Here is a 13,670-nt window from a genome sequence, read left to right on the forward strand (position 1 = left end):
TCCATATATTTACAAAAAGGGTTCTGAAAGTGACTGCAATTATGCTTCATTTATAAGCATGCTATTTATAATATTAACAGGCCATGTTACACACCTATATAAAAGTTATGTTTCCCGCCTCTGTATATATATATATTTTTTTTACAGTAGCCTTATTTAACTATTTTTAATGACTTCACCTGTAGTCTTTAGCACCAGCATCAAACGCAACAATTACCAATTTGGAGAGGAAATATTTTTATCCATCCTACTGCAGAATAAATACTGTGAATCTGGGGGAAATGAATTTCTTTTAGCCAAACTGATACCAATTTGTTTTGGTCAAACTGGTATTGCAACAAAGTTCATGCCTCATTTATTCTAAGCATTATTATTTTACAACATTCACTTGAAAGATTAGTATAAAATTACACTGTGCTTCTCATACTATGAATAAAAAGAGAAAGTGCACTTGGTCAAATATTGTTGTTAATGGAAATGAAACGCTAACAACAATGCAAACCATTTTCTCCTAGGCATGCAGACACAATCCCCACAAATCACAGCTGTATGATGACAACAAGACATATTGGGCTGTAAAACACAGACAGATTCCAGCATGGAAGGGGGGGGGGGGTGTGAATGATAAATGCTTTTGTGAACAAAGGCAAATTGCTTTGACCCACTGGGGCAAAACCAGCAAGGGCTCTGATTGGCAACAGTAAGTAAATTAGCCAGTAGGCTGCCAGACGCAGGGGAAGGCAGCTAATTGACTCTTATCTTTTAATTCTCCCTTTTCTAACAATGAGATGCTGTTTCCATACAATAATAAACTTCAGGGTGTGAAAGTCAGTGTGTCTGTGTGTGTCTCTAGGGGTTTGACCAGCACAAGTGAGAGGGAAGACCTCTGACTCGACCCTGTGAGCAGCCAATAGCTGATCACCTATCAGGGGGCCTCACACCATCCCACTGCATGTCGACATGGTGGTATTAAACTGTGCACAACTCTGACACAGGTCACTCTGCCTTTTGATCGGCAAACATTCACTGAAACATTCTTAAAATCATATCTATTTGTTTTACAAGCCTGTCAGAGAGACTGGAAACCAGTAAGGATTTACGAGGAAGTCAAGCACTTAAATCAAATATCATTGTTAAAAGATTCAGTGCTATTGCCACATTCCAGAGCCACCTTCCACACACTGTGCTAAATTTGATTTAGGGAATGCCAGACCAGTTGTGGAAGATGGAGAAAAATGTTCAAAAAGAATAATCAGAGTTGTTTAGATAAAAGTGACTTGACTCTCTGTAGTTCAGATTAAAGTAAACTAATTAGTCCACTGTGGATTGGTCTATCAGTCCCATTGTCCTTAGCCAGTGCTGTGCTATTGATCCAGCCAGTCAATCTAATCAATCAAGGTGACAAAACAGAAGTCTGCAGTGACTGGCTGCTGACTGACTATTTTCATAAGCCCTAAAAACCAACTAACTAATTGTGTACTAACTAAGTTAAAACAGTTTGCAGTTTAAAACAGAAATGACTTGATTATAACAAGGATTTAGTTAGCAGGGAAACTATCAAACTCCTCTTACAATGTAAGCTTGCACAATATTCTAAACAAAATCTTGAAAAAAAAAAATGTTTATGACGCTGTTGTTTTATCATCCTTGACAAAATAACTTGTCTTTGCTGCCTGAGAACATCACCGAGTGCAGCACAGGGATGTTAGAAAGCCTGTGGAATGGTGAGCTCCTATTGGCTGCTGCTCGCCTGTATAAGGAGCCGCAGTGGCAAATTCAATCAGATCAACTGCAAACATCCTTCGAGAAACAGACACCGGGACGCTCGAGCACACTGGGACGATTTCTGGGTTGTTCTGCTTCTTGTTTTATTTTATTTTTACATTTTCTGCAACAAACACTGGGCCATCATTAACATCATGAAGGAAAGGAGAAATACACAGCCGCTGGTGGTGAGATGTAAACTGGTTCTTGTGGGAGACGTTCAATGCGGAAAAACGGCGATGTTGCAAGTCCTGGCGAAGGATTGCTATCCAGAGGTATGCTCTAATGTGGCTCGTGTTAATGAATAATGAACTAAACATGTATGCACATAAAACTTTTGTGTTTCTGTTGATAATCAGAGTGTTAAGTTATCTTAAAATGATTGAATGTGGCAGAAAAAAAGCGATACGCATGTTGCAGTCAGTTTTTTTGCGCATTTCATAAAAAATCGTCCTCTTGGTTTATTTAGTGTGCAATTACCGTAATATTTTTAGATGCTTTAGCCTTTTTATTGCATTGTCAATGGAAATGTATTCCCTACGCATTTATTTATTAGTTATTTGTTTCATGTTATATTGGCCTGTGTTGGCTATTTCTTGCAGCTGCATTGATTCATGTGATTGATTAATATGAAAGTCATTCAGATTGAGGGAAAACAACATCTTATTATAGGCTATAAGGCTTATTATTTAATTGACTCCTCAGTGCGTGTTTCGGAGTTGCACTAATTAGCCAGATAGATTCCATTACCTGTAGCTGCCTGACTGACACCTCCCCACTAATGGCACCATGTTGCTAATTGCTACCCAGACCTACGTGCCCACGGTATTTGAAAACTACACCGCCTGTCTGGAGCTGGAGGAGCAGCGAGTGGAGCTAAGTCTGTGGGACACTTCAGGTAACTGATCACCTTTTTTTCTGTATGTCCTGTTTTCCCGGCCTGCCATTCTTCCTGCAGCACTGAAGTGATGAGTGTCTATCTTAGCTCGAAGAGCTGCGTCTTAGAATTTCTTCCGAGATATTCTTCTTTTGGGAGCAAGATATGTCATGATCTTGTCCATCTTGGTATAAAGTAGATAACATGCAAGTGGTGTTTAATTACATAAAGGCTAATGCACATATCATACTCTTTGTTTTCATCCATCGTTGATGCCAAAATGTGCACTTGTTGCACTGCAGCTTCTCCTTTATCTTTCAAATCTCTAAATTGCAACTGATTAAATTTCCTCTTATGTCACCTGATGCGTTTTCTTTGCACATGGCAGGATACAATATTAACAGATCTACGAGTAAATGTCTGTGCCTAATATGTTTCACTGGAAACTAGGCAGAGAGACAGGGATTATTCCGCTTCACTTGTTGTTATTGCTGATTTTGTGCATCATATGTTCATTTACACTTAGCGTAAAAAAGAGGGTCAATGTTTCAGTGTGGATCTCCCCCAGGATCTGCTGTTTAGTGTGTTGACCTGGATACTATACGAACACAGGTCTGCAGCACCTGTTTGATTCCCTTCATGCTCACTGCACAATGGCTTCTCCCTCCAGCCCACATCCCTCTCCATCCACACTCGTGCCGGATGTATCCCCAGGTCAAAGTGGCTGAGCAAGTTGGCTCATGCGTTTGTGTGTTTTGTGTTTTTGTTCTTACATGTGTCTGTACAACAACTGTACAGACCCACTTGTGTAAGATGATGCAGTACTGTGTTCTCGCTGTTTCTTTTTACCCCACATTATCAAAAAGCAGCAACAGGAAAAAAGTGAGTGTAATTCCCTTCCCAGACCAAATCCTGCTTTTTAATCCCAAACTGTGGACCTTTGGTCTGGCCAGCAGGAGTGGGCCTGGTGCCGGGGGATGATGCACACTGCACAGAGAGACATCCTGTTGAGCAGGAAGGTTTTCTGGAGCAGACAAACAGGAGGCAGCTCAGCTTTGGTGACCTGCATTCGCCTCCATATGCTGCTGCGGGTCACCCACAGAACAGCATGATTCAGGGGATTAAGACTCTGAATAGGTCCACTGGGCCACCCCTTCTGACTGACCCAATGAATTCAACATGCTTTCTCTCTCTTTCTTTACTTTCTTCTTCATCTTTTCATTTGTATATGTAGCTTTTCTGTTCAATTTTCAATTCAATTCAATTTTATTTATAGTATCAAATCATAACATAGGTTATCTCGAGACACTTTACAGATAGAGTAGGTCTAGACCACACTCTATAATTTACAAAGCCCCAACAATTCCAACAATTCCAGTAATTCCCTCAAGAGCAAGCAGTGCGACAGTGGCGAGGAAAAACTCCCTCTTGGGAAGAAACCTCGGACAGACCCAGGCTCTTGGTAGGCGGTGTCTGACGGGCCGGTTGGGGGTGTGATGAACAGTGGCGATAATAGTCACATTAATAATGGAACAGTGACTGGATGTAGCGGGAAGCTGCAGGGTTCAGCAGGAAGCAGCATGACATTGCAGGGCACCGCTGAGCTCAGCAGGGAGTGCAGCAGGACCACGGAGACAGCTGGAACCAGGATCTTGTTGCCAACGTTCTCCAAGGAAATACGCTGGGGGAAAAAACATAAGGACTCCGGGGAGTAAATTCCCCAGAAGCTAGGATTAGTAACAAGCATTTCTGGGACGGGATACACACAAATAGTAATAGTAATAGTAATAGAAAGGGAAAGGAGAGAGCAGCTCAGTGTGTCAAAGGAAGGAAGTCCCCCGGCAGTCTAGAACTATAACAGCGTAACTATAACAGCGTAACTAAGAGAGACAGGTCATAAGGAGAGGTAGCTTTTTCGGGCTTAGAACTCTCCCCCTGCCGGATCGGGCTTGGCAGGCCTGCCTCCCTCTACTTTGTTATGTATTATTAATCTAACAATTATGAAGAGTAGCAGGTGGGTCAGTTAGGTGAACACTGCAACTCCTCACTCCCTAACTATAAGCTTTATCAAATAGAAGAGTTTTAAGTTCATTCTTGAAAGCGATTACAGTTTCTGCCCCCCGAACCCAGATCGGGAGCTGGCTCCTATTTACACTTTTTTCCTGCCCATCTTTCATTGTTTCAATGCTTTTTTCGCTCTGTTGACCCCTTTCTTTTTTTATCGCTTCCTCGTTATCCATGCACAATCCAAAATTGTTAGTTTCAGGTTAATTTGCATCACCAGGAACAATGGACATACCCAGTAATACAGTACACGTGCCTTAGAGACAGTTATACATTAACAGATTAAATTAGCTACAAAAGGCATCACAGAAAGTTATTCATGGTGATGTGAATATTTTTTATTTTACAGGCTTTAGGTTTGATTTATAGACTGGATTTTCATTCTACTCTATTTTCCACTTAGAGGAGAACTTATATCACCCCCTCCTTGCCATCATTTGTTATGACTCTCGTGTATCTCAGGCTCTTGGTGATGGACGACAGACAGAGCGGCTGTTTGTTGGTCACAACATACAGTTTCTTTCTTCTCACTGTAATTTGCTCTAATTGCACGGAGTTGTGCTGCTGTGGCCCCACCACACTCAGAGGGTCTGCTCATTATTCCGACTCCTCTCATTGATTGGACTGACCTCATCACCAGCTCCACATGGCAGGCAGCTCCTTCTCCCAGCCCTGCCATGGATTTACAGACAAAAATCAATCCACTGCTTTTAATCAGCCTGGTCCGATTGGACATGCAGGCGGGAGAGAGATAGAGGGGAAGGTGAACACCGTACAGTGGCTGTAACTCTTCTTGTTATGGTGTTAGTGGGTAATTTATTTCAACTTGAATGGTCTTACTGATAAAGCCTTTGAGTTTCGGAAGAAATTAATCATACAATAATTTATTGTATGATTAATTAATGAGATTGATTTGTAATGAACCCAATATCCATTTAAGCTGATGAAACAATCTGTGTGATTGTAAAAGACAGGCATTGTTAATAGACAATAATCATGGTAATGGATAAATCCATTACCATGTTTATTGTCTATTAAAATGAAATGCTAGAATAGAAATTACAAATGACTGGTGTATACAGTATAATATATATACTATACTATATATATATATATATATATATATATATATATATATATATATATATATATATATATATATATATATATTAGTCATTTCTAATGCCCTCTCAGCTTTCAGTCATCTTTAGGGTTTAGTCTGTTTTAGGGCTGCAACTATTTTATTGGTATTTATACATTATAAATTATTTAAATGATTAATCGATGCATCAAATCACTTCATTGACTCATCGTTTCTGCACCAGTTCAGTTTTTAATTAGAATAAAAATAATTTTTAAAAAAAGCATTATTTTAGACTACTATTCCATGCAGATGAATTTTACAGGCTAGGTGAATTGATTGTTATTAGCATTAACATTTGAACTATACTAACAATATTCACCTCTGAGACTCTGACTTTGTGAAATATTACTAGCAAAATACTTTTTTTTTATTCAGTGCACAGCAAGGCTTTACTTTTTTTTTTTAAACCATCTGTTGTTTCAGTCAACTTCAAAATCCAGAGTGTGATGAGCTTTGACAGTGTCAAGTTACAAAGTAAAGCTTGTTAACAGCTCAGACGTGGTGATGCTGAGGAACAAAGAGACATCCTCTCTCTCTCTGTAGGGGTCTCCAGCAGTGACTCTGACTGGCTCTGGCATGTGAAACCAAGGAACAACTATCTGACGCAATGTAGTGTGTTTTTTGGCCTGGCTGTGTAGTTCGTAGTTATCAGCTGCAGCAGCAGAGCTCCCAGTCGGCTGAGAGTGGGTGGAGGGGCAGGGCTACTCTCATCCCCAAATCTGTGAGTCATCCCATCACTGGATCATTAATCTGTCTGACCCCTGCATTCTCACTGTAGCAGAGGAGTGTGCTAATGATAAAGACGGGCTATGTTGCTCAGATGTTTTAGCACACATGCAAAAAAAATACATTCACAGTCTTACTCATGCACACACAGAAAAAGCAGATCCTCCCCTCCCCCACCTGTACGCTCCAACACAAGGCCCTCCGTCTCTTCCTGCGAAGCCTACTTCTGCTCTGGCCCAATTTCCACCTCAACACTTAGCTCTGGGCACTGCACCATCAAGACGGATGGAGTTGAGCTCAGCCGCAGGAATTTGGATATGCTCTTTTCTTTTCCTTCCATTTCCCAGTCAGTCAGCCTCACTCTCCATGTTTCATGCCTCAGAAACTCTCCATCTGTTGTTGAGGCATGCTGTTGAGAAAAAGAAAGAAAGGGAACATTTGGAGCATGCTTAGGTTCTGCATGTGTATTGATCTATCCAAGCCATTCTTTGGGTTGTTGCAATGGAGAGAAGGAGGCAAGAGAGGGAAAGAGACAGAGACTGGTACTCTGATATCAGACTGCAGGGGGTGAAGGATTAATGGCATAGGAGGGCTCTTTGTGATCTCCCTCAGTAGGCTACACTCCTGCTTTCCCTCCTCTCTTCCTCCTGGCTTTTTCTTGCCACAATAGAAACGGCTATTTCTTCCAGGATTAGAAACTGGGTCCTGGAGTGTCGGGAGAGTGCTGCCAAGGCTGCTACTGAACCCAAACCGCAAGCTGTGAAGCTTCAAATGCTAATATTTACAATTTTATTTTATTATTTCTTTTGAAGAAAGGATAAAAAACGCCTACTGAATCATGCATCCTTTTTCCAAAATAAAAGATAAAATCGATTTCTGTGGAGAAAAATAATTGATTGAAGCATTTCATCAGTGGTCATTTAATGCAGACTCACACCCAGGTTCCCGGCTGTGTGATACACCCTTGAGAGAGATTGAGAAGATTTATATGAGTGCCCTGCCTCTGACTCTCCTATGAGAGTCAACACACACACACACACACACACACACACATACACACAGATAGGCACAGACTCACAGACAGTGGTGCAAATTGTTCTGATTTTAATGTGTCAATATTCACAGTCAGCAACCCCAAAGTTGTCTCACAGATGAGCGTGGCTTTTCTACTCTAGCTGTAGGGCAATAATTCAGTTTGCATTCTTAAAGTGGCGATGTCTGTCCTCTTTGAAAAATAAATCCTTTACTTTAATGAGAATATTTCAGTTAATTTGCTACTTAAGAGTAAAACAAAGACATTTTTCTACCCAAAGGCATAGAAACAGAGTTTTCATACAAGGGTGTCCCTTTGTTCCTTTGCTTCGATGTTTACTTTCTTCAGGACATTGAGCCCTGAGGAATTTCATCGCAGCTTGTCATTATTCCACTCACAGCGCCCGGCAGCTGGCAAATTCAGTTTTACCCTTTGATAATGTGGAAAATCATTAAGTATTCATGAAACTGATCTGTATGCACACATCCATGTTGTGTGTGCTTTTTCATATGTTTTCTTCTAATGCATTGTTTTCGTCGCTATAAATCAATTAGGAAGGTTGTGTAATATCTAATGTGTGATTACACAGACTGTTTTTGTTATCTGTAGCTATAAGAGGAACACTGAATCCCTTTTGGGATTCACACGGAGCCTAAAGTAAACATGTTAATCCCGTTGAGCTGCTCCTCTTCTGTTTCATCTGATCACAGACCTCTGGCTGCTGCCAAATTTAAATAGTGAGTGTTGAGAGGTGTGGTGTTGCATTGTGTGCCTGCGTCGGATATACGTATGTCTGTGGTCCCCATTTCTCTTGCAGAGCAGAGGAATGTCCCCAACAGTAGGTGGGTGGGCAGTTTGCGGTGTAAAATGATTGATTGGCAGTTAAGTCTTTATGGAGAGGTGGGAGGAATGCCTGATGTAGATGGTGGATTCCAAGGCTGTTGCTGTGGTAACAGAGGGACTGGAGGTATTGCGCACCGAGCAGAAGATTTTTTTGGGGGGGTGGGTGGTTTACTTAAGGATTCTGAGCATGAGGGGGAGCGTCTGCCTGCCCCAACCCCAACCGTTCCACTTGCATAATCTACTGCAAGAGAAGATCAATGAGGATTTAGTGCTCGATTGTCATCTTCACTCCCTCTGAAATGCCAGCAGAGGATATAGGAGCAAGGAAAAGAGCCATTTCAGGGAGAGCAAAGTGAGGCTCAGCCGGAGAAGTGATGCCGATTGCACATAATCCCTGCAGCTGTATTCTCTTGTTCTGCCTCTGCCACTCTGCTGCTGCTCTCTCTCTCTGACCAACTGCCTGTTGTCAGAGCAATTGATTCCTGAAACAATCTCCACTTAAAATAAATTCATAATTGGCTCAAATAATCGACTTGGAAACATTTTTTCTTAAACCTTTTGATATTAAAACACGCCTTTTAATATGACAACAGAAAATTATGTTGCCCTTCAGATTTGCAGACCTCAAAGTTTAAAATATATATATTAAAAGGCCCTTTTCCATCAAACATTCAGGAACAAAAACATGTATAGAGGAATTTTGCGATCTGCAAAGTATGGAACATACAAGCATATTACCATTTCACCATGAAGATGAGGACCAATATTTCCAAATGGTGGCTGTGCAATATTCCTCTGAAATGTCACAAATCAGCAATATTCAGCTTGGTACTCATTCTGCTTCTAGTCATTATTAACAAAAGGGGCTTAACTGAAGTCAATAATGGCACATGGAACTACTTAAAATCAGAGATGCCTGCATGTGTTATCATTGTTTGTGTTTTATTCACATTAACAATTTTCTGTTTTCTGCCCTCTAAGGTTCTCCATACTACGATAATGTAAGGCCCCTGTGCTACAGTGACTCAGATGCAGTTTTGCTGTGTTTTGACATCAGCCGTCCTGACACTGTGGACAGCAGTCTGAAGAAGGTAAGCGCTTCAGTACTTCAGTACTTCACTGTACAGTCATATTTCTCTTTTGTACCCCATTTTCACATTGCAATTTCCTTCAAATATAGCCTATTTTCATTAAATATACTGTAGGAATGTGTAATATATGTTTACAGGTTATTCTTTACTGTACACTTTGAAATAATTAATCCACTTAACTGACTGTTCTTCTGTGTCCACAGTGGAAAACTGAGATCCTGGATTTCTGTCCAAGCACACGGATCCTGCTCATTGGCTGTAAGACCGACCTGCGCACAGATGTCTGCACGCTGATGGAGCTGTCCAATCAGAAACAGACTCCTATCACCTATGAGCAGGTGAGACAAAAGAAGTAACACATAGAGTTTGTCAGGAGTCAACGCTGGAATAAAACCAATAGCAAAAACATGTATGACAACAATACTTCAATAGTACAGTTACTAAACTTTTTTTTATTTGCTTCATTATATGTCAGGGCTCTGGAAAAAAATAATTTCACAATAATCAGCAGACATTTTAATATTGATATATACATCACACCTTGCATATCAGTACACTTCCACTGAAGCTGTAGCCAGCATTTTCAAGTTTTTCAGAGTAATTTTGGTAATAGTACTTATTTATTGCTTGAAAAACATTATGATTACAATGGAAATTGTTAAACTATAATCATCAGTATTAAATAAAATAATTCAGATTTTGTCTTTTTTATTATGACAAAGGGGTCAAGAATAAAATGAGTCATCTATTGTCACCTAGAAGAGTTGATGGCATGCTCCTTCATTTTTTGCTTTTACAGCCATTTTATGAGCTTGCAGAGAGCATTTCCTACTGAACTCCACACTACATAGGTGACCCTGGTGCAAACAGGAAATAATGAACATGTATTAAAGGACGTTTTGAACAGCATGCTTCATCACTCATCATATGTATTGCAGGGTTCTGCTATGGCCAAGCAGCTGGGTGCAGAGGCCTACCTGGAGTGTTCAGCGTTTACCTCGGAGAAAAGCATCCACAGTGTGTTCCGCATGGCAGCGATGGCCTGCATCAACAAGCTGCAGCCTCTCCCGAAGCCCAGCCCCACCCGCCGCCTCTCCAAAAGACTTCTCCACCTGCCCAGCAAGTCTGATTTGCTTTCCTCCACCTTCAAGAAAGAGAAGGCCAAGAGTTGCTCGGTCATGTGAGTGGAGACCTCTTGGGTTACAGTCCTCACATGCAACTCCCAGCCCCTGCCTCTTTGGTCTCGGGGAAGGGGGGGTGGGCATGATGGTTTTATCAGGGCTTCCTGCTGAATCCTTCCCTCACCCCCCCAGAAACCAAACACCCCTCAGAAGAGGTGGACACTTCGCTGTCCACTTGCTCCTGAACCTTTTAGCGCACACACATCTTTTTCCACTACTGTTTATCTTGCTTTCGAACAAACATCAGTCAAGGTTTGATCATCAAGCTATCGTTTTTTTGCAGTATGCAACTACAATGGTGTTACATCTGTCTGATTTTACTATCTCTAGGCACATGTTGATTTTGTCCAAATTGGAAATGTGCAACATGTGACGATTTATCTTGTGATGTAAAAGCCTCTGAGACAATTCAATTGGTATAAGTACAAACACAATTTTAGCATGAAACTGTCAGGAATTAGCAACATCCTGTACATCCCTCTTAGTAAGGTGTGTGAGGTGTGAAATAGCTTATCGCTGGTGTCCCCATTTAGGCCTTTGAAAGCACAGAGAGTAAAAGGAGTATTGGGACAAACCACAATGAAGAGCTATTACATATATAGAGCTGTTCTCATTGTCTCATTGGTGATAAGAGCAGGGATAAGAGCTGTGAGTGCAGGCTGCTGCGCAGACAGCAGTCTAGACTAATTCAACCTGCATGGATTGTTGATGCATGGTTGTGTAGCTCTGGACAGCGCTGCTCCACAGGTTTCAGTGGAGAAGCCTGAAGAGGCTCTGTGTGTACAAATTGACAAAAATGTGTAAAAAGTGTACTTGGGCTTCCGATGTCTCTCCTGTCACGGCTGGAGTCTATTTTAAAATACTATTTTGGTGACGGGACATACACATTTTAATGGATGAGAAAAGATGCTTTTATATAAAAAGCATGACAGTTCGATGCCGAGCTGTCGAGTGTTATTTATTAAGCTGTGGCTGGTTATTGTTGCCAGTCTAAGTGTTATGTGGCATATTTAAAAGCATAGGGATAATGCCTACCTAAGTCAAACTGACTACTAATGGAAAAAATCTGGTTTGCAATTTCAAATATTCTTCAGAAAAGATTTGTAGCATTGCGTTCTTCACAGTTTTTCAACAATTCTCAAATGGTATGCAGTTTTGAAAAATGCCTTTCATATCATTTTCCCGGAAGTCATTGAGATTTTTTGACTACTGTAATATGCCTGTGGATTTCTCTCATTTGCAACAATCCAATGTAGCACCCCCAACCTGACTCTACTCTTCCAAGGTGACTCTAGTTTTTGTGTTGTACACTCTTGTTATAATCTGCCTCCAATTAGCAGCACTTACTGTAGGTTACAATGACTACGAAGCAAAAATGACACCCTTTCGGAGCTTAAATCTTTGGCTTAATGGTTATGTGTGTGTGCAGCATTGATCTCTGTGCTTCTAACCATAAAGCAATAATGATTTAAGTGCTTGTGATACAAGGTAACCTGTGCGGCAACAAAAATGCAGCTTTGTGATTACTGTCATGCTATAAGCACTCCATGGACATCCTTGTTATGGACTGAAACCATCTCTGCTGTACAAAGAGGCTGCTGATCTGTGTTTGGCTCTCCTCCTCCGTGTAAGTAGCCACTGGTATATAGAATAACCAATGACGATGTCCTGATATGAAATAGATAGTTCATGATCAAGAGTGAACAACGCTCTTTGAGTTGGAGATGTTAGACTTTGGTGTCAATTTTACATAATCATAATAAGAAAGTTTTGTGGCAGTAGGACTTAACTAAGCTGCTGTGTGAGTGGGTTGACTGTGCAGTATATGCTTTTAAAATTGGAAATCTACTTCAAAAGTTTAACAATCATCTTGTAAAAAGGGCTAGTGTGTGGAATAAAAGGAAATCCTGTGAGGACAGCAAGTAATTAAAATGCACAGGCTGGCCCTGTCCAAAGAATGCTATTTTTCCATTATTTGTTTATTTGGTTGTATTTTCTTTTTTCCTTTTTTGGTATTCAAACGCATGATGTGAGTCCCGGTGTTTTGGAAATATCTCTCTGAGATGGTTGTAGCGTCTTTATGGAGCTGTGGACTGCCCCCATTCGTCGGAGGAACTTAAAGGGGTGAATTGCACAAAGGCTTCCAGTTCATGTTCACGCACCAAATTCCTAAGCATTGCCTAGCAACAATTCAGCATATGAAACAGAGACCAGCTCTTGGGTTGGTTGTGTGGACAGAGAGGGTTGGCTCACAAGCAGACATCCCAACATCGATTATTACAGCGTCAGTTATGCATTTATTGCCAGACCTGTTAAAAAAAACAAAAAAAACATTTCTTGATATTTTTTAGGGAGCTGATGCCAGGTCTTCTGATGATGGGATAGATGGGTGGCTCACAGACCATGGCAGTTACAGTAATATGCAGCCTTTGTGTTGTAGTCAGTGTTTGGTACAATGGTGCAGTCAAACTCCTAAGCATGTTCTATTAAAGTTGTATGATTGTACATACTGTCTCTTGTTTTATAATCATTGTAAGAAATCTTCAAAGATAGCCCATGAAAATATTGTTGTTGATGTGAATATTTATTTGGTAGCTATTTTTGCCTTTTTTTATTGACATGTTTGTTTAAAATCTATTTTGGAAAATTGACTTTTAGTTTTTTGTTTTTGCTGTGTTAAATAAAGCTTGCCGTGTCTGGCACCCTTGAATTTTTGTTCTCATGTCATTTAAAAATTAAAACGTTAACAATTAATTACCAAAAAGCCTCCATTCTCTGTGATGATATTTAGAATATATACCTCAAAATACATTTATACACAAATACATTTATTTAAGTACACCCGCTTTATAAATTCAGAGTAAAGCTGAGAGTATTTGGCTTTTGGCTTTTGGCTTTTGAGATGTCTATTACTGTAACATAGCATTGACTTTCCTCCAGTTCTCTA

General features: G+C 40.5%; 1 protein-coding gene across 1 annotated transcript; it reads left to right on the top strand.

Annotated features, from left to right (window-relative positions):
* Positions 1 to 1,787: 1,787 nt before the first annotated feature.
* rnd1b (Rho family GTPase 1b) lies at positions 1,788 to 13,433 on the top strand. Its single transcript, XM_028582916.1, has 5 exons — positions 1,788 to 2,039; positions 2,575 to 2,662; positions 9,433 to 9,542; positions 9,746 to 9,880; positions 10,481 to 13,433. The coding sequence occupies exons 1-5, from the start codon at positions 1,920 to 1,922 to the stop codon at positions 10,724 to 10,726; spliced, it is 699 nt and encodes a 232-aa protein (XP_028438717.1). The 5' UTR covers positions 1,788 to 1,919; the 3' UTR covers positions 10,727 to 13,433.
* The last annotated feature ends 237 nt before the right edge of the window (positions 13,434 to 13,670 follow it).

Source organism: Perca flavescens, chromosome 7 (genome assembly GCF_004354835.1).
Source record: "Perca flavescens isolate YP-PL-M2 chromosome 7, PFLA_1.0, whole genome shotgun sequence".
Lineage (NCBI taxonomy): Eukaryota > Metazoa > Chordata > Actinopteri > Perciformes > Percidae > Perca > Perca flavescens.

Coding starts and splice junctions, on each gene's coding strand:
- rnd1b (XM_028582916.1), top strand. CDS start 1,920: ATGAAGGAAAGGAGAAATACACAGCCGCTGGTGGTGAGATGTAAACTG. Junction 2,040..2,574: donor CGAAGGATTGCTATCCAGAG/GTATGCTCTAAT, acceptor ATTGCTACCCAG/ACCTACGTGCCCACGGTATT. Junction 9,881..10,480: donor CTCCTATCACCTATGAGCAG/GTGAGACAAAAG, acceptor TATGTATTGCAG/GGTTCTGCTATGGCCAAGCA.